Source organism: Dipodomys ordii, unplaced genomic scaffold (genome assembly GCF_000151885.1).
Source record: "Dipodomys ordii isolate 6190 unplaced genomic scaffold, Dord_2.0 Scaffold6, whole genome shotgun sequence".
Taxonomy (NCBI): domain Eukaryota; kingdom Metazoa; phylum Chordata; class Mammalia; order Rodentia; family Heteromyidae; genus Dipodomys; species Dipodomys ordii.
In genome coordinates, this window is record NW_012267222.1 from 6,935,003 (window position 1) to 6,958,390 (window position 23,388).

A 23,388-nucleotide genomic window follows, 5' to 3' on the forward strand; every position below is an offset into this window, starting at 1 on the left:
AGGGGCTGGGAAGGTGGCTCAGTGGTACAGTGCTTGCCTTGCATGCATGAGGCCCTGGGTTCGATTCCTCAGCACCACATAAGCAGAAAAAGCCAGAAGTGGCGCTGTGGCTCAAGTGGTAGAGTGCTAGCCTTGAGCTGAAGAGCTGAGGGACAGCGCCCAGGCCCAGAGTTTAAATCCCACAACTGACCAAAAAAAAAAAGGGGGGGGGCTGGGAAGGTGGCTCAGTGGTAGAGCGCTTGCCTTGCATGTTCAAGGCCCTGGGTTCGATTCCTCAGCACCACATAAGCAAAAAGAAAAAAAAAAAGCTGGAAGTGGCGCTGTGGCTCAAGTGGTAGAGCGCTAGCCTTGAGCTGAAGATCTGAGGGACAGCACCCAGGCCCAGAGTTCAGGGCCCATGACCGGACCCCTCCAAAAAAAAAAAAATAATTCTGAGAGCTGGGTGCCAGTGGCTCATGCCTATAATACTAGCCACTCAGGAGGCTAAGATCTGAGGACTATGGTTAGAAGCCATCCTAGGCAGGAAAGATCATAACACTCACATCTCCAATAAACTACTTAGCTTTAAGCACAAAGCTGCTCAGGGACAGTTCAAGTCCTGAGTTCAAGTCCTAGGATTGGCAAAACCAACAAGCTCCCTCCCCCCCCAAAATAAAAACCAACCTTGAGTGAAAGTTTTTCTTGTAATTTACTTTTCTAAAAGCTGAGTGAACAAAGTAACTTTAGATTAGGGTGTGGTTCTGATTAGGAAGGTCCCTGCTAACCATGAGATTGGGTTCTGCAAATTTGGACACACAGCTGTCTTCAGAAAGGGCAATTAGTACTCCTATGATAAAATAGGCACTTTTTCCTTCCTTTACTGAGGTTTGAACCCAGGGTCTTGTAGCGTGTAAGCTACATCCTCAGCATCAATAGGCATTTTTGAGATCAGCATGAAGCATGCTTAGAAGATAAGATTTTATTGTAAATGCTTCTGTGGTTTTCAAATGCAAGTAAGATCCCAGAGGGATTAATTAAAGTATTAGTGAGTTAAGGAGGTTTCGGAAAGAAACTGATGACATCTGCTATACCAAATGGCTATTACCAAGGCCCCTGAGAAAAAAGAATGAAAAAGCAGAATGTGTGCTTTCTCCAAAGATGTGTATTTCCAAGAGTCAGGCCTGCAGCAGCCAGCTACATCTTTTGTACATTTTATTTGTCTTTTTGAAAGGCTTCCGGTAATATAACAGAATGTTACTAAGCTCTTTCCAATAAAAACAAAACAAAACAAAAAGTTCAGTTCTTAGCTGAGGAGAAGACAAGGAAGAATCTGGGAAGGAATAGATGACCCAAGGGAAATAAAGTTGCAGAGATCAATTGTGTGTCCAGATGCTTCTGAGCACTTCCAGTGCCACACACAGAACGCGGGTGGAATAATAAGAACCTTGGCTCCCTTCTTCCTTCCTTCTCTAGTGCTAAGGATGGGGCTTAAACATGTGAGGCAAGTTCCCTGCCACTAGTGCTACATCCCAGCCATAAAAAATCTCTTTCTGCTCCCCTCAGCCTTGGGGTTTGATTTCAGGACATTATGCTTACTAGGTGTTCTACCACTTTACTCATACCTCTAGCCCTACAAATATTTTCTCAAATGAAAGAATGATCAATCTCTCTGCTTCTCTTCAACTTCTAAGAGACTTCCTGAGTCTCTGACACATAGGCTCCAGGTATTTCAGGAGCAAAGTCATCGCTCAGACTAGCTCCTGGAAGAGCTGCAGAACTCAGGCAGGGCTGGCTGAGCCACTGGGCCCGGGGCTCTACGTGGAGAAGTGGGAGGTCTGGAGCCCAGCCCTGCCCTTCTTACCTTGTACCAGCTGCGGTCGTGCTCGGTGGCAGCGCTGTAGTACTGCAGCACTTTGGGGATGGTGCTCTCATTGATGCCCTGGAGGTTCAGCTGCCACTCCCCAAGTTTCAGGAAACACCTGAAAACATAGAACCAAGCACCCATGTCATCCCTCCTCCAAGGAGACCAAGAGACTTCAGGGTACCCTAAAGCCCTTCTGGTATCTGGGACCAGTAGAATGTTCAGCTATGTGGACTGAAGGGTCTGGGGTCTGTAGGTAGGCTTTAATGGAGATTTCATCTTCATAGCCTTCGTCTTCCAATGCCAGCATAAGACAGGCCCCTGGTACAGATGAGTCTGCATAGCCCTATCTACCCCAAACTGAAGTTTTGTGCGGACTGTTATCAAGTTACTTGTCATATGGACTGCCATATATCTTCTCCCTTCTTCTGCTTCTACTGGCCAGTGGCAATATTGACTGCTGAACTCTAGATACAGTCCTCCATGTGTGGCAGGCTCTGCCCATAATGCCTCACACACCTTACACATCCCAGATAGGAACTCTTAGACGTCTGCAGTGAGAAAACTGAGATTGCCTACCTCATATAAAGTCAAACTTATCTAAACATTAAATTAGCAGCAGCTCTGCTATTTGGAAATGAGAAGTCTAATCCTAACCCCAGACTCTAGTATGAAGCTAGCACATGGGTGTTCTTGGTGCTGACCCCTAGGAATGTGTAAGTGGGAGGGGCCTGTGGAGCAGTTCCATTTGATAAAAGATGGAAGGCCTCAAGAGCAAGCCACTCAAGGAGCCGGACTGGTCCCTTGCTGCAGAAGCCGCTGAGGAGGCTGGGGTGCTCACCGGGCCATGAGCTTGTGCAGCTCCTGCTTGTGCTGCTGGTCCTCGGTGGCGATGGCGTGCTGGGCCTGCTGCTGCATGGTCTGCACAAAGTGCTGCATGTGCTGGAAGGCATCGATCTGCGGCAGGACAAAGGCAGGAAGGGTCATGTGATCTGATCAGTCAGGTGCACAGGTCAGCAACACACCCTAGTACAAGGTGAGGACCTCATGGGACAGAGGACCAGGGCTTGCTGCTGGGGTGGGGTGGTGGTGGTGGGGGTGGTGTGAGAGGGCTGTGCCAGGGCATTCGTAGTTTATTCAAGTCAAATCTTAGCTCTCCTTTGCCAACTGTAATTAGCAGTTTTATGAGTCTGGGAAAAGTGCCATGCCTGGCTATCCCAAATGAAAGTCCTATGAAGCAATCTGAAACAAGTGCTTACTTCACTATAGTATAATGGGGCCCCAGGGGAAATTAGGCTCCTGGGGAATTGTTTCAGGCTGAGAAAGTATTAGCATCTGTTTATAAACTATGGCCTTTGGCTGCTCCAGCATAGCAAAAACTGCAGAATTAAAAATCAGGAAGAACTCTCAGAACCCACTTAAGAAGAAGGCCCTCGTGTTTAAGCACAAGATGGACAAGATACTAGCGAGGCAGACATCTAGGTGAACAGGGTGGCTTGTGAACAAAAATCCTTTCTGGGGGAGAGGCCGGTAGGGGGGCAGGTACTGGGGCTTGAACTCAGGGTCAGAATGCTATCTTTCAGGATTTCCCCTCAAGGCTGGAACTCTACCACTTGAGCTACAGCTCCACTTCTGGCTTTTATTGATTAAAGTGTCTCATGGACTTTCCTGACTAGGTTGGATTAGAAAGGTGATCCTTAGATCACAGCCTCCTGAGTAGCTAAGATTACAGGCCATAGCACCTGGCAGAACAAAAATCTGTAGAGCATCTTTCACCCAACTCAAGCAGAAGGCACTGAGTTAAGAGCAGGCAGCTGCACTGGGGAAGAGCTGTAGAATCTAGACCTAGAGGCCTACTGCATCTAATGCACACAGCATTTTAATAAATAGGGTCCAACACTATTTTCTAAAGGACACCCAAGATGGGGATTGAAGGCACAAAATTCTAAAGCTTGAGGGGAAAACGCCAACCTCTGTATTCACTAACTCAGGGAAGGGAAACAGCATGTGAAAGAAGCTATGTGCTCTTTGCTGTAGGAAGGAAAGAAAAAAATACCACCATGCAAAATTTGCTTATTTAGTTATACAACTTCCCATGTAGGTGAGACCAAGGAATGTGAGCCATATCTGACTTATTGCTTGAGATGGGTTCTCGCTAACTTCTTGCCTCAGAGGCCTCAAAGGACAATCCTCCTGATCTCTATTTTACAAGTAGCTAGGATGAAAGGCATGAGCTACCCTACCTTGCCTAAGAAGTTTTTTGTTTTTTACATGTCATGAGGTGAAGGTGGCCTGGAAGGGAAATGAAGATCTCTGGCTTGGAGGCCAGGACCAAATCCACAAATTTTAATGTAAGGAATTAATTGGTGTCAAGAGCCAAAAGAATGTGATAGTTTGAGCTACTAAGCAACATTTTGTGGCGAATTCCTGCTTTGGTCGTGTTGGGAGAAGACACTCTTTGGTCAAGATCACACTGCCTTCAGGAAGATAGGCAAAGACTTGAGGCCATGTGTAGAAAGGAGGCAGAGGGAGTCAAATCCAGCGCCTTCTGTCTTACTGCCTAGATGTCAAGCTTTAAGTTAGAAATGCTATGGTTTGGGAGGGTCAGAAACTAAAACATAAAAATATATGGGGCTGGGAAGGTGGCCCAGTGGTAGCGTGCTTGCCTTGCATGTATGAGGCCCTGGGTTTGATTCCTCAGCACTACATGAATGGAAAAAGCCGGAAGTGGTGCTATGGCTCAAGTGGTAGAGTGTTAGCCTTGAGTTGAAGAGCTGAGGAGTAGCACCCAGGTCCAGAGTTCAAGATTCATACAAAAACAAACAAAAAAACAAAAAAATAAAAATATATGTACAGGTGGCTCATGCCTATAATCCTAGCTACTTAGGAGGCTGAGGTCTGAGGATTGGGATTCAAAGGCAACCCAGGCAAGACAGTCTGTGAGACTCTTATCTCTAACCACCAAAAAGCCAGGAATGGAGCTGTAGCTCAAAATGGTAGAGAGCTAGCCTTGAGCAGAAAAGTTCAGGGACAGAGCCTAGGTCCTAAGTTCAAGCCCCAGTATCAAACAAAAACAAAAACCACAGGACTAAACAAAAACACAAACACAAACAAAAACTCAAAACCACAAAATCACCCAATTGCATGCCTGGAGAAGAAAATGGGTCATTAGTAATGACCAGGTGACCTGGCACTAAAGACCAGGTGCCTGGGTGCAGGGCTGCTGATCTTATTTGGGTAGCATTCAAAGTCACATGGAGTCAGCCATCTATAAAAGGAGTTAGGTCCTAAATCAGTCCAGGGACCTTTTAGTCTCCTTTGCAGATACAACTATGATGCTATCAGCTCTTTCTACAGCATGGGCCCACGCTGAGGTTTCATTCCTTTCTCATTAGGGGCACTAGTGGGGGACAAGGACAAGAGAAGGCTGAAGCTCCCTTTCTCTTTTGGTAAAGACATGGTGAGGAGGAGCCAAAACAGGTGGGCTTTGCCTCTAGGGCTTACTTTTTTGTCACCTCCATCACCCAGGGAGATTGTTTAAAAAAGAAAAACAAAAACAAACACCAAGAGCCACATCTGTTTCCCAGTGGCTGGTCTGTAAATAAAAAGGAATTTTACATTGGCTTTGAGATAATTTTCCCTCTTCCTTTCAGCATTGTACCCCAAAGGTTGTTGCTTTGGAATCCAAATTGATGACAGGAAAGGAGCCGAGAAGTCTGAGAAAATCAAATTGGTCTTACAAAAGACCAACTTAGTCTGTGTTTTTTTCATGAAGAGCCTGCCTTCTTTTAAAAATTATGTCTTTTATTTTTTTATGTCCTAGCCCTTTCTGGAAACGATGACTGCCCTCATTGCTTTGGCCAATGACACTTGTGCAGATCCTTGCCTATGATCCCCTCTGTGAAACCAGGAAGAACCCCTGATCCTGCGGAGAGGTGGTGAGGATTCTGGCTCCTCTCTGGCAGTGTGAGGCAGATCAGGCGGGCATTCTAGAGAGGGTGTTCTCTGTCGGGTTGATTTGGGTACCTACCTTCCGAGCACTCTTCCACATATTTTTCATGTAGGCATAGGTCACCTGGGGGTGAACTGTGGGCAGAGGATGGTCAAGCTGCCGAGATGGATCGACTCCCAGAAGTAATACTAAAGTTTTATGAGCAAGAGCCTTCAAAGCAAGAAAGGACAAGTTATAAACAGACCTGGGCCAGGAGCAGCACCCTGCTAGGTGGTGGGGTTACTCACCAGCCTGCCACTTTTGCCACACAGGCTTGCATATTTGAGCCAGGTTCTCATGTCCTCATGAGGGTTGACCACAAGGGACCGAACCATGAGGATTTTCTGCCAGTCCTCCACAATACGTTGGCAGCCCTGGAACATTCAGGGAACATTCAGAAAGGAGGGTTAGGCCTGTCTTTCTACCTTACCCTTCTACAACCACCAAGGAAATCTACTTGGAACCAAAAAGGGAATTCACTGATACAATGTGAACTTTCTCAAGTTAGAGATACTGTGAATGAAATAAAATACATCGTAGGGATTTCACAACAGTTTGATAGGCAGTTGGAAATGGGGCAAAGAACTTGAAGCCTGGCTCTGCCACTGTGTCTCTTTGGGCATTACTTACCCTCTTTGGTGAATGATCTGTAGTCAAACCAGTAACAACTTCACAGGATTATGGTGAGGATTAAATGAATTAAATTAATTCAAGCTTTTATTATTATTACTATTATTATTATTGCCAGTCCTGGGGCTTGAACTCAGGGCTTGGGCACTGTCCTTGAGCTCTTTTTTTTTTCCTTTTGTGGTTAACTGAAGATAAGTCTCATGTACCTTCCAGCCCAGGCTAGTTCTAAACTGAAAACCTCAGATCTCAGCCTCCTGAGTAGCTAGTATTATAGGTATGAGCCTATAATCAAGTACTTTTGTGCTAGTAATACATTCTTAACTATTTTGCTTTTAGTCTGGTTGAAGATGACTATCACTGACAAAGAAATTAAACTTAAAATCTACCATTGAAAATCTAAATATGAATTAAATGTATAAGAAGTTGAAACAGGCTGGGCGCTGGAGATCACACCTTATAATCCTAGCTACTTAGGAGGCTAAGATCTGAGGTTCGTGGTTCAAAGCCAGCCTAAGCATGAAAGCCTCTGAGATTCTTTTTTTTTTTTTTCAGTTAGTCATAGAGCTTGAACTTGGGCCTAGATACTGTCCCTGAACCCTTTCGTTCAAGACTAGCGCTCTACCACTTTGAGCCACAGCACCACTTCTAGTTTTCTGGTGGTTAATTGGAGATGTAAGAGTCTCACGATCTTTCCTGCCTGGACCGGCTTTGAATTGGGAGCCTCAGATTTCAGCCTTCTGAGTAGTTAGAAGTATAGGCATGAACCACCAGCACCCAGCTTCTGTGAGACTTTTATCTCCAGTTAACCCCCCCAAAAGCTGGAAGTGGAGCTATGGCTCAAGTGGTAAAGCATTAGCCTTGAGCAAAATAGCTCAAGGATAGTGCCAGGCCCCAAGTTTAAGCCCCAGTATTGGCACAAAAATGAAAAAAGAGAAATCCATATGGAAAGAGAAAGGCCTCAATGGAAAAACACAGAAAATTAATCAATATCAAAGGACTAAGCTAATTTTATACCAAATGCTTGCTAGAAGTAAGCTTCTTTTTTTTTCCTTTTCTGTGAAGTCAGATTTGGGATGGGAGATGGGTTCCTAAGATCTGCTGCTTCACAGCCAAATGCCAGGAACCCATGGAGCTGTCCTCAATAGAAACAGCCAGTCTAGCAGCAGAGTTCCCTGGGTTTCCCACGTGACAGGGGCAACCTGAACCTGACTGAGAGCCTGAGGCACCCAGTGCAGCCAAGGCTGGCCTCTTCATTTGCTCCGTGGCAGATACTGGCGGGAGATTTTAATCTTAATGACTTGACCACAAGATGGCAGCTTTCCAGCCCAGGCAGTCCATTCTGACAGCCAGCCAGCCACGAGAGCCAAGTTTCCACCACAGAGCAATGCTTTAATTTTAGCCTTGGATAAAAGCTTTTCATTCCATAAAGTGTGACAACAATGATTTGAACAGTTAGAAAATCAGAAAAAAAAAAAAGCACATGGAGTGGTAGTTTTGATTATGTCTCATCAGTGGCAGCTTTCTCCCCGATGTAGAAAGAATTTTGTGGGCCAAAAAGCATGTTGCTCCCTGCATGACTTTCCCGGAGTAAGTCATGAAGGCTTAAGGCAATCATGGTGTTCTGGGCAAAGTCAGAACTCATTCATCTATCCTCCTCCAACTCTATATTTATAAATCCCATTTGAAAAAAAAAGTCTGAAGAATCACTGCATCTCTGATTCGGAAACTCCTCATCCCATCACACTTAAAGACACCAGGGTGTGGACAAGCCAAGTGGGAAATGCTTGCTTTGTGGAATTCCTTCTGGTGCCCAGGAGACAATTTTCCATCAAAACATTTACTGGGCATTTCATAATTACTAATAAAACAAGGGGAAGAACTGTATGTGCTCATATCAGAGCCATAAACGGTGGATGCACAGGCGTTCCTCTGCCTGCTGCTCTTTCCTGGCCAGAGGAATGTGCCCTGAGCTTCCTAGACAGGAATGTAGCTTGGAGTCAAAAGGTCTGTCGCAGGCTACCGAAAAGCTTGGAAGCTCAAAGCTCAACTGATCCAGAGATAGAATTTAGAATGAGGGGTAGAGCTAGTTAAAAGGAAATGGCTTTATTAATGGAAGAGATCCACTGTGAGAAGCACAGAGAGACCAGTGGTTCTTGGAGTGGCTAAAGGGGGCTCTCTTTCTCTCTTTTGGTGCTTGGGATAGAACTCAGGGCCTCAGGTGTGCTAAGCAAATGCTCTATCATTGAATTAGCCCTCAGTTTACTTTTTCCCTTGCTGATGATCTTCCTCTCCAAACTATCCAAGGGGCGGGAGGGCTGGGAGTCCTGCCCAAGAGCAGTGGAGACCCTCCTAGGTCGGTGGGTTGGCAGCTCCTCAAACTACGATGATCAGAACACTACCCTGAAAGGCCAAAAGTTTCTACAAAGGAAAACTGCAGTGGAAGGAAGTCTGAACAGAGGAGCTGGGAGGCCTCTGACCTAAGGAACTGTTACTGGCCATAGCTGGTAGTTGAGAACTGCTTCTGCAAGGAGGTTGTACTGGAGAGTAGCTCTCCACATGATTGCGAGGTTAGGAGTAATGACTGGCTGGTTCTAAGTACACTTTCTTCTTCTTCTTTTTTTTTTTGACAATACCCTTGAGTTTGAACTAAGAGCCATTCACTTGCTAGACAAGTGTTCTACCATGCTACCGGATTTTCTTTTCCTCTTAGAGAAGGGTAAGAGGGGGCTGCACAATTGGTGGTTCTCTCACAGCTCAAGCTGGGATGAGGGTTCTGCTCAATAGAGAAGATGGGAACAGTGAGAAAGAGCAGGAGGGCGGGGTCCCCAGGCAAGGAACCAGAGACGCCTAACTGCTCACCTGAAGTCTCTCCCACCAAATCTGGCGGATGATCTCTCGCCGCTCGGGGACAAGTTTGTACTGGATCACCTCCTCCAGTTCGGACAGCATGTGGCAAGAAACCATGGCCTGATGGAAGCAAATCCATTCCAATATAATTATTGCATGAACAACCCAAAAGCCACAATTCATTTTAATCATCCCTTCTGATGTCAGGTTATTTGCTGACTTCAGAAAACACACCTGTTCTCAGCACTTTGAATTCTCAATTATCTACTCTGAAAACAGAACTAAAGTGAATTTCAAAAGTGACAATGTGTACTTACCCCATATGCCCGGCTGTAGCTCTCTCCTGCCATTGCTGTTAATTCAGCATCCAGAAGGTCCCTGGCCTTGTCAATGCACTAAGAGACAAAGAAAGAATCTCTAGAACTGGGCTTTGCACTTGAGAACTTAAGGTCACACTAGGAATTCCTAACTAGTTGCAGAAACCAGCTGTTTTGCTTAAATCCCAGTGAAGAGAAAAATTCACCAAAGACAGCAAGAAACCTTTCCCCAGATCTGAATGTATTGAGGACATGATCCAATTTTTTATTAATGACAGAAGTATGTGGCATCTGAAAAGTGTAAGGTAACACACGCAACCTCGTGTGGAGAGAAAGAAAAAAAATAACTGGGAAGTGGAATCTGCGTTCTTGCATCTCAGGAGGACACCTTCTTATGATTTTTTCTTTGCTGAGCACATTGTGAAAACAGATTGTGCATACTTGGATGGCTCTAGGGGTCATCTGGCTTCCAGGCACCGGGTCCTCATGAAGAGGTGCCTCCTGGCCCGTCCCAGGGGTTGGGGCTCTTGGGTCTCTGGCCCAGAAGACCTAGATCTTGTATGTCAGCCCAGGGATGCCATAAGACTTCGAGTCTTTTCTGCTCCATCAATTAAAACCCATCCTGTGGAGCTTTTCCTTTGCTGAATGTTTAAGGTTAATTACTATGTTCCCAACCTTGAAGGGCTTGGACGGTTTACAACAGCGCCTCATCCAACGGCCTGGTGCCTGACAAGGTGAACGTATCACTTCATTATTTCATTCTGCACGTCAGCACAGGTTGTGCTTCCTTGAAGGTAATCAATGTGTGCCCCCCTGAGTGGCTAGACCCCCTGTCACTGACTTCTGCTATATGGTGGGGATCAATGGCTCTCTGAATCCTCCTTTGGTACACTTAACAGCCTCTGTCACTACAAGTGCTAAGGCAAGGTGACAAAAAGGTGTAATGATCACAATAGCTTCCAGAATCTGCCTTCTATACTCAGAACACATCAGCTCCTGCTGTCTGGCAGTCAACCTTGTCAGTGAGTACTGTGCATCGAAGCTGCAGAGCTGAGGTTCAGGAGCATATTTACACGGGTTCATGTACTTAGGAGATAACAGGCCATGACTGCAACTTTTTCTTTGCTGGAAGGCCTGGAAGAACACATGTAGGTTCTTACCTGTTGTGCCAAGGAGAAGAGGTCCTGATGTAACGCCAGCACAGCTCGATAAAACGCCCCGTCATGGGTGTCCCGAGGGATCATGCAGGTGTACTCTTCCATGCTGTCCCACTGACCTGGTTTACAAACACAAGCACGGAAGCATTGCATGGGCCAGAGCAGCATCTCACGTGAGCAGTGCCATTGCTTACTTTGCCATTGCTTACTTTCATTTAGCGTTACAACAAATGAATGGGAGCCTGATGTGTCAAATCCCACAGATCTCTTATCTATTGTATGGGCCAATTAACAAAGCCACATCAGTCTTCAACACACAGGACTCCACTGTTACCCCAGAGCATCCCAGAAGATGAGAGGAAGCACCACAGCCACATCAGATGGGCTTAATGCTGCCGCTAACCAACCTAGAAAACCCTGCAGACCCTACAGGACAAGTACCTCTGTTTAGTGGGACACTGAAAAAGACAGGTTCCTGTTCCCGAGTATGCCATTATACAGATAGGGAATGGGATTCAACAATTTGGTCTTTTTACTCTGTCAATATCTTAGCCTCGGGAGGGAAGAGGTAAATATTTTAAGAGGTTCTATTAGAACAGAAAGATGGTTTGGGTTAAGGCAGAGGCCTTTGTACCATCTTAGATTAGGGAAATGGCTGAATCTGAGGGGAGGCATTCCCATTCCCCTTCCCTGGCCTCCCTGCAGGGTGAACAGGTATCAAATGCCAGGACTGCCCACACCATCTGCATACAGTATCAGCTTCATTTGCTGTCAACTGTAAGGCTGTAGATTTTACAAGGTGTTTTTCTGCCTCTCCAGACCATTGCCTCATCCACTCCCAATGCCTCTGGGCAAAGGCAGATAGCAAAGGATGACTCCTCAGGAAGTAATTTGTTTTTAAAGATCCTCTGGATCCAGTCCAGGGGTCAGGACAGGAAAAGATAGAAGCTCTCTCTATTACTCAGAAGGGGCAGAATGGAGGTGGGCGGTTATGTCCCTGTGCTCCAGACTCCACAGGAGGAGTTTTGCAGCCTTGAATTCCTATCTGTCCTTGCCTGTCCTCTCAGGAGGAGCCTGCGTTTGCCAAGCCCTCAGCTGGGGTCAGAATCAACATCTCTGGAGCTGGGAAGGTGGCTCAGTGGTAGAGTGCTTGCCTTGCATGCATGCATGCATGAGGCCCTGGGTTCAATTCCTCAGCACTACATAAAGCAGAAAAAGCTGGAAGTGGCGCTGTGGCTCAAGTGATAGAGTACTAGCTTTGAGCTGAAGAGCTGAGGGACAGAGCCAGGCCCAGAGTTCAGGACCCACAACTGACCAAAAAAAAAAAAAAAAAAGAAATCAACATGTCTATAAGGATTCAAGGACAGTCTCTGCTTTGCAATTCTCTGAGATAAGATAAGAAGTGAGGTGGGCAAGGGCCTGGCAGCATGGAAAGCAGAGGAAATAAAATGGTCAAAATGTTTGGAATTGTTGGAGGTGAAAGGCAAATGGGGGTCTAATTACTATTCTCTTTACTTCCATATGTTGGGGAAGCTCCACAATTTAAGAAATAAGCAGATACTCAGCCACCTTCTCCTTTCACTCCAGTGTGAAATAAAGACAGTATGGGTGGAATTCCAATAACCACACTAGATCATGACATGGACTAAATACGCAATTCGGACCAATGGAAAAAGACTATTGATGACAGAAATTGAAATGCCCATCCAGGACCACCTATCTCTAGTCTTCACACTTCAAACATGCTGGGCACCAGTGGCCCACATCTGTAATTCTAGCTATTCAGGAGGCTGAGATCTGAGGATCACGGATCAAAAGCCAGTTTGACCAGGAAAGTCCATGAGATTCTTATCTCCAATTAACCACTAGATATCTGGAAGTAGATCTGTGGCTCAAGTGGTAGATTGCTAACCTTGAGCACAAAAATCCAGGGACAGTGCTCACGTACTTGATTCAAGTCCCATGAAAGGGACACACAAAAAAGAAAAGAATGTCTCAAACAAAGAGATTCAAAGAGTTGCACCCCAACTCCACAGGGGGGAGAAGCTTTTGTGCTAAACGCCCTTCTGGACTTCCCCTGCTGTAGGTGTTCACCTGTGTTCTTCACAAGATGCTGGTAAACAGGACTGGTGGTGTTCAAATGGTAAAGCAGTTACCTAGCAGGCCTGAGGTCCAAGTTCAATCTCCAGTACCACAACAAAACAGAATGAAACAAGTAAAGTGATTCCTGGAGTCTTGTGTGGTACCTTAACAGATCATTAAACCTGAGGAAGAGGTTGGGGAATCCTGATTTACAATAGTTCAATTAGAAATGCGAGACAGCCTGGCACTAGCACCTGGTGTCTGAAGTGGGTAGAGGCTCTTGGGTCTGACCCCGATTTCCAGGTAGACAGTAATGGAACTGAACTGGATCTGAACTGGATCACAGGATGCCCAGCTGAGGTCTGCCAGGGAAGTTGGTATGTGGTAGAAATCTAACACTTCTGGTTTCAGAAGTATCTCACTGGAGTGCAGGGATATGGTCCTCACCTACCAAGTCTCATTCTGATGCCTGTCTGCAGCTTTCCTTAGCCTCCCCATGAGGATCCATTTTTACTCATGTCTTATAAGCTAGTTGAAACCACAGAGTAAAAAGGGCAAATGGGAAATTCAGAAGTGGATGGGCATTGTCGGATTTACATTTGGACTGATTGACATCCTTCCTGCAACCACAACGCCTCATTTTGACAGAGATCAAGTTTCTCTTGCCCCATCTTGGCTGAGTACCTGGGCAGAGCCTTACCTAAGCCCCACGCGGCCGCAGCAGCCATCCGGGCCATCTTGGCTTGAGTCTCATCATTTACCAGCGTCCACTTTTCACAGCACTGCTGGTGGAGCTGCCCCCTGAAGGCAAAGAAACATGAAGTCAGGTTACCCAAAATTTCCTTCACTGCCACCAGCCCTTCTCTCCTGCTTGGGGATCATCTGGAAGCATAAGCATGATGGAGCCTGCCTCAAACTGGGAGCCTGTATAAAGCACTTCCTCCCCGGCCAAATAACAGAGAAGTGGATGGGCTGCTATTTGTGTTCCTTGTGGATTGGTGCTCATAAATTGAGTGTGAGTTTATCAAGGACCATATCTAACTGTGTGATGTAAAATACCCTGAACATCTGACTCCTTCATAAATATTAAATAACTTGTCTCTTCTGCCAGTACAGTCTGGGCTCTTTCCTTTTGGCAAATCTACAGAGAAAGCAATCAAAAGAGAAACATCTGGGCATTCATTTTGGGCTCAAAGCTATAGTGAGAGCTGGCTCTTAAAAACAGTATTGGGCTGGGCGCTGGTGGCTAACGCCTGTAACCCTAGCTACTCAGGAGGCTGAGATCTGAGGATCGCGGTTCAAAGCCAGCCCGGGCAGGAGAGACCGTGAGACTCCTATCTCCAATAAACCACCAGAAAACCGGAAGTGGCGCTGTAGCTCAAGTGGTAGAGCGCTCGCCTTGAGCTGAAGAGCTGAGGGACAGCGCCCAGGCCCAGAGTTCAAGTTCCACGACCGACCAAAAAAACAAAACAAAACAAACAAACAAACAAACAAAAAACAGTATTGGACAAATGGATTCAGTCTGAGATGAGGTCCACATGAAGTCAATCCATACAAAAGAAAGACAATAGTCCATCAACTGGAAACATATACGCTGCTTATTCTCAGTGTTATGCAATATCTGAGTGTGTGGATAAGGACCATGACATATTGACATATAAAAAGAGATCCCAGTACATAGAGCAGAAGCTCTGTCAAGAATAGGGAATTTCAGCCAGGCGCCAATGACTCATGCCTGTAATCCTAGCTACTCAGGAGGTTGAGATCTGAGGTTTGAGATTTGAAGCCAGCCAGGGCAGGAAAGTTCAGGAGATTCTTTTTTCTAATTAACGAACAAAAAGCCAGAAACAGAATTGTGGTTCAAACAGTAAGAGCATTAGCTATGAGCAGAAAAACCTAGGGACAGTGTCCAGGCCCTGAGTTCAAAAGCTCAGGACTAGTGCTCGGGCACACGCACGCACGCACACATGCACACACGCACGCACGCACGCACTCGCGCGGGGCGTGGGATTTTCTACTGATGGTTAAAACTGTACTCTCCAGGTTGGGCATATTGGCTCATAGCTAAAATACCAGCTATTCCGGAGGCAGACATAGAGTGGATCCAGACTTAAGGCCAGCCTAGACAAAAAGTTCATGAGACCACCATCTCAACCAATAAAAAGCTGGGTGTGGTGGCAAGCACCTGCCAGCCCAGCTATGCTGGAAACATAAAAGGAGAATGGTGGGTCCAGACCATCCAGGGCAAAAAGCAAGATCCTATTAAAAATGTAACAAAAGCAAAAAGGATGGGGAGCTGTAGGCATTGGATCATTCAAAGATAGATAGATGCAAATGGTAGAATGCAAGACCTGGAGTTCAAACCCCAGTATCAAAACCAAACAAAATCAAATTCTTAGGGGGTGAGGTGTGGTTCACTGATACAGAATTTGCCTAGCAAGAACCTGGGATCAGCTTCTTGGAGGCACATGAATATGGGAAAAGGGGAAGTCCTAACTCACTGGCAATTCCAGACTATTCCTGAGACTACTTCAGGCAAGCACCTGTCTCAGGCAGGTTCAGAATATAGATATGCTTAAAGCAAAAGAAATTCAGAAATTGCACTCTAAACAGACCTGACAGAATGAAGTATATAAAAAGCCTGCATATGATCAGGAAAAAAATTCTGCTTCTTTCATCTCTTTTTAAATCTATTTAGTCTCCCGCATTCTTAAATCCCTTGGTCAGCACCACTAGCCACTTATACTTTATAGGTAATTATAAAACTGGAAAGAGCCCAAGAGAGCAAAGGTATGTGGGACTGAGAAGTGCAGTGTTGGGAGACCTCAGGCCACTGTGTCATCTCTGAGATACTGTCTCCTCAAGTACGATGAGGGGACTGGATGAAATCCCACCTCCAGTAATCACATCTCAGCTCGCTTCCAATGCAGCGAGAGATCCTAGCCAGCGAGGGCATCATTTCTAAGTTGGAAAGAAAGGGTATTTGGAAGGGAAAGGCCAAAAAATACTTTGAGAAGGAAGTAGGGTAGGGAGGTTTTCAAAAAGTAGAAAAGGAGCAGAGGAGGACAGTGGTGCCAGGAACTAGACAAATAAATGCAGGGTTTGGAGAAGAGCAAATAATTTGGCCAGAAGTCAGATCTGAGAGTCCATACAGAAATGGAATAGAGAATTGGGTTGAAGCCACAATAAAAAAGACAAAGGCTTTGAAGCTGGGCCTGTAATCCTAGCACTCAGGAGGCTGAAGCAGGAAGATTGAGAGCTGAAGGCAGAAGGAGTATATAATAAGACACTGCCTCAAAAACCAAACCCCAAACCAAAACAACCAAAAAGCGAGACTTTGAAAGCCAGGCTGTGATATTCATATGGACACCAAACAGCCACAGGGAAACACTTAAACATTTCAGGAATTGGTTAGAGCTAAATTCTAACAAAATTCTAACAACTTTTATCTTGTCCCATCTTTCTTTGAAGAAGACATGGCTAAAGGAAAGCAGATTTGAAAGGAGAAAAAACTGTGTTTGAAATAACATGGTTAACTCTAAACACACTGTCTTTTGCCTCCAGTGGCGCTGTGTAGCAGAGTTTGGGGAGGAGATGGTCAGCGCGCACTGTCCAGGGCAGCAGCCATCTCATGATCCTAAGTGTGACTGAGAAATGCATTTTAAATTGTATTTAAATAGCTCCATGTGCTAGTTAGGACTGTTTACGATACCCGGCAGACTTAAAACAGCTTTTGTGTATAAACTCAGGAAACAGACTGGATAGGAATGAATTATGAAATGTTTATGCAAGTAAGTCTACAACACTTTGAATCTGCCTAATAATGCTTAGCCTAGAAAATTTTACACATCTCTCTTTCTATCTTTGAATGATCCAATGCCTACAGCTGAATTCTCTGATATTAAATTTTCATACAGGTGCTGGGGGCAAGGCTCAAGTGGTAGAAAACCAACAATGAACAAGAAAGCCAAGTGAGCATAAAGCCATGAGTTAAAGCTCTGGTTCTGGGGGCAGGCAGGAAAGTCATACAAACACCCCAATATCTTCTGTTGGGATTCAGTAAAAATTCTGTGTGTGTGTGTGAGTGTGTATGTATGTGTATGTGAGTGTGAGTGTGTGTGACTGGGTTTGAACCCAGCCTTGTGTTCTCACTGTCTGTAGCGCTCTAACACTGAAGTCATACCTCCCACTTCCAGCTTTTTTTTTTTTGGTTAATTGGAGATAACAGTCTTGTGGATTTATCTGCCTCAGGCTGGTGCTCTCAGCCATTATCTCAGCTCTCAGTGAACTCTAGGCATGAACCATGGTTGTCTGGCATATTAAAGACTTTATATTGGGGCTGCAAATGTGGCTTAGTGGTAGAGGGCTTGCCTAGCATGCATGAAACCCTAGGTTCCATTCCTCAGTACCACATAAATAGAAAAAGCCAGAAGTGGCGCTGTGCTCAAGTGTAGAGTGCTAGTCTTGAGCAAAAGAAGCTCAGAGACAGTGCCCAGTCCCTGAGTTCAAGCCCCAGGACTGAAAAACAACAACAAAAACAAAAAACCTTTAGATTGAGGAATAAAAATGATTATTTTTCCAAAAAAGTACATGTAAAGTAGGTGTAGCAAGATAACTTCTTAGCTTTAGTAACTTGGCTCATCACCTTCACAGAAGAGACTAGATTTTCTCTCTCTTGATATCCTTTATCCTGGCATAGCGCTATACATGAAGTAAGCAATAGCCTATAAAGGCAAAGTGCTCACAGAGGACAGTCTATTCCTGTTTCTAAAAGTGTTATTAGCAAGAGCTCATTATAACAAGAAGAAAAGCAGGGTTTATGCCTGTAATCCTAACAACTCAGGAGTCTGAGATCTGAAGATTGTGGTTCAAAGCCAACCCAGGCAGAAAAGTCTGTGACACTCTCATTTCCAATTAACTACCAGAAAACCAGAAGGGGCGCTGTGGCTCAAAGTGGTGGAGCCTTGAGCAAATTAGTCCAGGGACATTGCACACGTGAGTTCAAGCCCCAGGACCTAAGAAAAAGAAAAACCAAAAGCCAGCCCAGAGGCAGGAAAGTCCATGAGACTCTTCTTTCCAATAAACCACCAGAAAACTAGCAGTGGTGCTGAGGCTCAAGTGGTAGAGGGCTTAAGCTGAAGAGCTGAGGGACAGTGCCCAGGCTCAGAGTTCAAGACCCACAACCAACCAAAAACAAAAACAGAAAGAAAAGAAAAAGAAAAACCAAGACTGTAGATAAAGAACATGAGATCTTCACTAGTTTAGTTCAGACAAGGTCTGAAAGCAGTAAAGTAGTTGCAGCAACAAGGAGTACACCCACAGCTAATCCTGTTGGGGGGTGGGGGGGAAGGTCATGGCTCAAGTGGTAAAGCAAGTTAGAGGCCCTGAGTTCAAATGCCAGTTCGGAGAAATCATTCTGCTTTTCTATTTGGCAGCTGAAACAGAATAGATATTCAAAAGACTACAGTGACAGATGATTCCTAGACAAATATCAAGTGAATAAAGGCAATAACCTGAAGAGAGAACTGACTGAGCAAGACTCATAAGTCTCTCAGCCAAGAGTAGTGGCTCACACTTGTAAGCCCAGCTAGCTATTCAGGAGGCTGAGATCTGGAAGGGAGAATTTTAAAGCCAGCTGGGACAGGAAAGTCACTGCCTTCCAAATAACTGGCAAAAAGTAGAGTTAGAGGCGTAACTCAAGTGGTGGAGTGCTAGCCGAGCAAGATAAGCTTGTACATGGCCCTGAGTTCAAACCCCAGTATCAACCCCCCCCCAAAACAAACAAAACCAAGTCTCCCGTGGCCACCATGGCCATGGTGGACATGGCTCACCATTCCCCCAAGGCCTCAAGGCAGCGCATACGGCCCAGCATCAGCTCCGGGTCATCCTTGTTGGTGTCCATCTTCTTATCATAGGCCACGAGTGCGTCCTCCCACTCATGCAGTTTCTCATACCAGGTAGCCTGGATCTCCTGCAAATTGGAAAGGAAGATGCCCGTGAATCACAGAGAACAAGAGGCCATGCGCACAGCTTCTTTCCTCGGGTGGTCTGTGGTGCACACGACACGTGGCCATCACGGTAGGTCTGGGCTTGATCTGAGGAACATTTCTGGGTATCTGGAGGTGGGCTGCTGCGTGGAGGTGGAAAGGCTAGTTCAGATCCTCAGATTAAACTCAGAGCACGTGTCAGGCCACGCTCCACCCCCAGCCCCACTTCCTGTCCTGACTAGGGGTCACTGGAACCCCAGGAGGACAGGGACAGTGGGCTTCAACCTGAGCTCCTGTAAAGGTGGGAATGTCGGGCTGCCTGGCAGAGATGGCAGCCGCTTTCCTGAGGCCAGGAAGGTCAGCACACATGACAGACACATCTGCACTTCTCAAACAACTCACTGTTAAAAGTTCCTGATTCTCTGAATTCTTCATGCATTTTTTTTAAGCGTTCAGGAAATAACTTAAAATACAATAGAATTCTACCACTTTTAAAATTCTTTGGGCAACCTTCCCCTCCCCCAGCAAGTCTCCCGTCCAGTGTGTGGTGCTTGGCTACCCTTCCAGCGTCAGGGCCAAAGGCAGGATTCCACTGCCCTGGCAGACGGAGTGCCACGCCGACGGGATTGTGCACTTGAGCAAGACACTCTACGGGCTTCAAGCGTTCGACTGGGACTCCGTTCCATGTGTTTTCCATGCCTGCCTTCTGCCTTCCACCTCAGTTTGTCTTCTGGCCTTAATCAGCTCAGTAATTGATTATTTCTCCACTAGACCAGGGTAGTGGCTCTCCAGGGTGTTCTTTAACAATGACATGAATGTGCAAGACAGAATGCAGGGCCCATATTAGTTTCTCCCATTACCTTCCTCTTTCTAAATAAAATTGATGTCCATGTGGTCTGTACACTAATGACCACTCTGCTGAGCTGCCTGATCTGGGGAAGGAAGGTCATTTCTACTACATATTGCTACCTATACGTCCTCCTAGTGAGGACTGGCAGTGCCAATGCCCTCTGCTGTCCCTGCTTCCGACTGCCTTTCTCCAATACTAGTCTTGACATGCATTTCTATAATGGCTCTGTGCAAGATAAACTATCTAAGATCCACCTCCTTCGCCTGCCTAGACTAATGCCTCTCTCCTCGGCTAAATGTAAGACAGAACTTAGGGACAGAAGAGTGACTGACAGAGAAAGTGTAAAATCTTAGCTAAAATGGAGCCCGGGTAAATTTCCCAGGTTAGATTTCTGCACAAGGAGCAGGTGACTAATGCGTGGCACACACTCCGTGAACCATCAGAAAGTAGCGGGAGCAGCATATGGAACAGGTCAAGCAGGGGGCAGGAGATTGTGAATTGCAATGGATTGCAGAAAACTATAAGGTTTAGGCAATGAATCACATAAAATTCTAATGAGATTCCTGTTGCATAAATTGTGCTGAGAAAGCACAGGCTCTGCCAAGAAAAAGCCAACCATTGTCAAGCTTAATATGATTCAGCTACCTAAATAGAACAGAAAATTCACCACAGTTTAGCAATAATCCCAGGGCTAATGGCCACCTTAGAACTCGAGATGGAGACACTTTCCTTTATGGCTGGCATTCTGAGCACTGGACTATAGGCATTCTGTTGGCAGAGCACCTACGGCCCAGCATGTGCTGTAGCCCGTATTTCCATTAGCACGTACTGGGGTCTAAGCTCTGGGGACATGACAGCTGAGTACAGGCTGGCCCGGATGGAGTATGGTATACACTACTTCTGAGGGTACTTTCTGCCCTCTGGGAACAAGTACTATGGCAAAGATAGATGGAACATTTTTCCTTCCATTTTGTCATCTGCGAAGATACTGTGTTAGTCTAGTGACAAATAATATGTGCTCAAGGATTACCTTAAAAGTTTCAGTCCAAATTACTAGCACAGTACAAGACAAAATCCTAGGCAATCTAATAAAAAAAAACCAAACCTTTGAAGAATTCATAATTTTCTGCATTCTCACCCCTTGGCTCTTGATTAAGGCAAACCAATGTAAGTAATCCACACGATTAATAAAAGGCTCCTCATCAAACATATGGCCTCAGAGTTTCTTGGTCTTTAAGGAATTCAAGGCTAAATTGATTAAGTTAGTGCTTCATAATTCTGGGATTATCAAAATACCCTCTCAAAACCCCAAGGAGTAAGGGGAATGTTTTAATATTGGCAATGAAGCAGCAGCTATCTAAGCAATAATGGAACAGAAAGTGCCTTAATATCAGGTCTAATTAGAAAATGCATTTTTTTTTCTTTCTGGGAGAATTGGCTACAGATTCTTCTGCAGTTTTCACTGTGGTCCAGACACAATGCAATCAGCCACAGCTTACAAGGACAACTTTGCTCAGGTTAAATACCAGCTCTGGCACCAATCCAGCCTGGTTCAAGTTCTGTTTCTTCTATTTATTTGTTCTGTTAGGTCAGACAGGTCTTGAACCTGTTGGGTGCACAGATTCCTCATCTGCCAAATGGTTTAACAATGGTAGGTCCTTCAGAGTGTCCTGGTGAGGACTGAATTAGAGAAGGTACAGGGAGCACTGAGCAGAGGGCGAGGCACGTGTTAGAGCTATTCACGGTGTTCTGATGATGCTCAGTAAGGATGTAGTCCTGACAGCTGTTGTCTCTTTTACCCTTAAGCCTGAGTTAGACTGTTACAAAAAGGGGAAAACAATCGAATTGCCAACTAGTTTTCTTAAGGGGCAGATGAGTGGCTGCTTAGCCATGTCTCTACCTCTTGATTTCCCAAAAGGAATGAGGCACTTACCAGCTCTCCAAAGTGTTTCATGGCATAGTCTAACACCCCGGCTGCTGCCTCGGGCTGCTGCAGCTTATTATTAATGCTGAGGAAACAAAAGGAAGAGGTGGTTACACTAGCAAGACTAGACAGGGTGGAAGGTGTGGGGACATGGGGTTGATGGCTCCCCAGCAGGCTGGGGACAAGGTTTTACAGATGCAAGGTGAGCAGTGATCATATGTTACTGCCCACTAAGCTCACTCTGCATGGTTTCATCTGAGAATATTTTGGGGCAGCACAGGAGATTGCACTCAAGGCCTCTAGTTTGCTAAGCAGGCATGCTACCACTTGAGCTACATCTCTTGCCCCTTTTCCTGTTGGTTATTTTTGAGCTCAGGTCTCCCTTTATATTGGGCTAGCATAGGCTGCAATCCTCTGAACCTGTGCTTCCAGGTGTTGCTGGGTGTAAAAGAGATGGGTGTGCTACTGTGCCTGGTGATTGGCTGAGATAGTCTCCAAAACTTTTTGCCTGAGCTGGCCTTGAATCATGATCTCTTACCTTCCACCTCCCAATTAGCCAGGATTATAGGTTTGATCAAAGACTTTTGATTGCCCATTCCTGATTTCAGAGTAGCAAAAAGAATGCTACTATTTGATGCTCTGGGCCTGTCCCTCACTCAGCATTGCTTTCTCTCAGATGTTCTTAATCAGACAACACATCTTTCCTTTCCCCTTTCCTTCCTTCACTCTCTTCTTCTGCTTTCCCCTCCCTTTTCTTCACTTTCCTCTCTTTTCTTTCCTTCTTTCCCTCTCTTCTTTTTTCTTTTGGTGCTGGGGCTGAAATCCAGAGCCTTTTAAGAGCCAGATAAACGCTGTACCATTGAGCCATACCCCACATGCCCATTTTTTTTTTTAAATCAGAAAGCTTGGATCCCAGATTCTCTATGTTGTCGTGCATGACCCTATGGATCCATCTGAACGCTTAAACTTTAGTTCTCATCAGTTGTTTTCAGTAATAGGAATAAACAAAATTAATCAAAATGGTTGGATTCTAAGCTTACAAAAGAGGACTGGAGCTGTGGCTCGAGAGGTAGACTAAAGCTGAAAGCACCGAGACTGAGTTCAACTGCTGGTACTGGTATTAAATTTTTTTTTTTTTTTTTTACAAAAAGCATTTATGCCCACACAGGTGTCACTGAGGCTAGCCATGCATGCCGATGAAACAAGCCATAACCCTGGAGCCAAGACCGCAGCCATGCTGACTGTCCCCCTCCCAGGATCAAAACTTTGGTGAAATAATAATCTCATGCCTCATGATTACAAAGCACACTTCCAATTCAGAAGCCTCCTTGGTCCCTCTTCAGGGACCTCCAGTTGGTCTGAGGAAGGCGTAAAGGAACTCTTATAGAGAGTCCCTTGGGCTGGCCCTATTGTGAAAGTGCACAGTGTCATCTGCAAGCTGGTGGGGCCCAGGGGGCTAGAAGACAGGCACCATATGAGGGCTGCTGGCCACTGCCCCTGGAAGGCCTGGCCCCTGGCGTTGTTTAGTCGGAGAGGCTAGAAAGAAGTCATGAAACAGGAAGGCTGTGGGACTTAGACCCTTGTTCTAATAGGAACTAAACACAGCTTGAGTTGTGGAAGGACAGAGAAGGAGGAGGGTCACAGGATCACAATGATTAGATTTGTTTATTGGTAGGGCTACATAAAAAATGTGACATACCAACTTGGGAATCTAGACTGATTTAATAAGCAAGAATCTAGTTTGCCATGAGTACTACTGTCCA

General features: G+C 45.5%; 1 protein-coding gene across 1 annotated transcript in view; it reads right to left on the reverse strand.

Moving 5' to 3' along the window:
* Mtor (mechanistic target of rapamycin (serine/threonine kinase)) overlaps positions 1 to 23,388 on the reverse strand; it is a 124,323-nt gene that overhangs the window by 25,282 nt on the left and 75,653 nt on the right. The window contains exons 29-38 of the mRNA XM_013031836.1: positions 21,635 to 21,710; positions 18,696 to 18,835; positions 13,565 to 13,665; positions 10,786 to 10,901; positions 9,626 to 9,703; positions 9,321 to 9,428; positions 6,080 to 6,205; positions 5,871 to 6,002; positions 2,682 to 2,797; positions 1,841 to 1,958 (exon numbers count right to left, since the gene is read on the reverse strand). Coding sequence (XP_012887290.1) covers positions 1,841 to 1,958; positions 2,682 to 2,797; positions 5,871 to 6,002; positions 6,080 to 6,205; positions 9,321 to 9,428; positions 9,626 to 9,703; positions 10,786 to 10,901; positions 13,565 to 13,665; positions 18,696 to 18,835; positions 21,635 to 21,710 — 1,111 coding nt within the window. The remainder of the gene's footprint in view (positions 1 to 1,840; positions 1,959 to 2,681; positions 2,798 to 5,870; positions 6,003 to 6,079; positions 6,206 to 9,320; positions 9,429 to 9,625; positions 9,704 to 10,785; positions 10,902 to 13,564; positions 13,666 to 18,695; positions 18,836 to 21,634; positions 21,711 to 23,388) is intronic.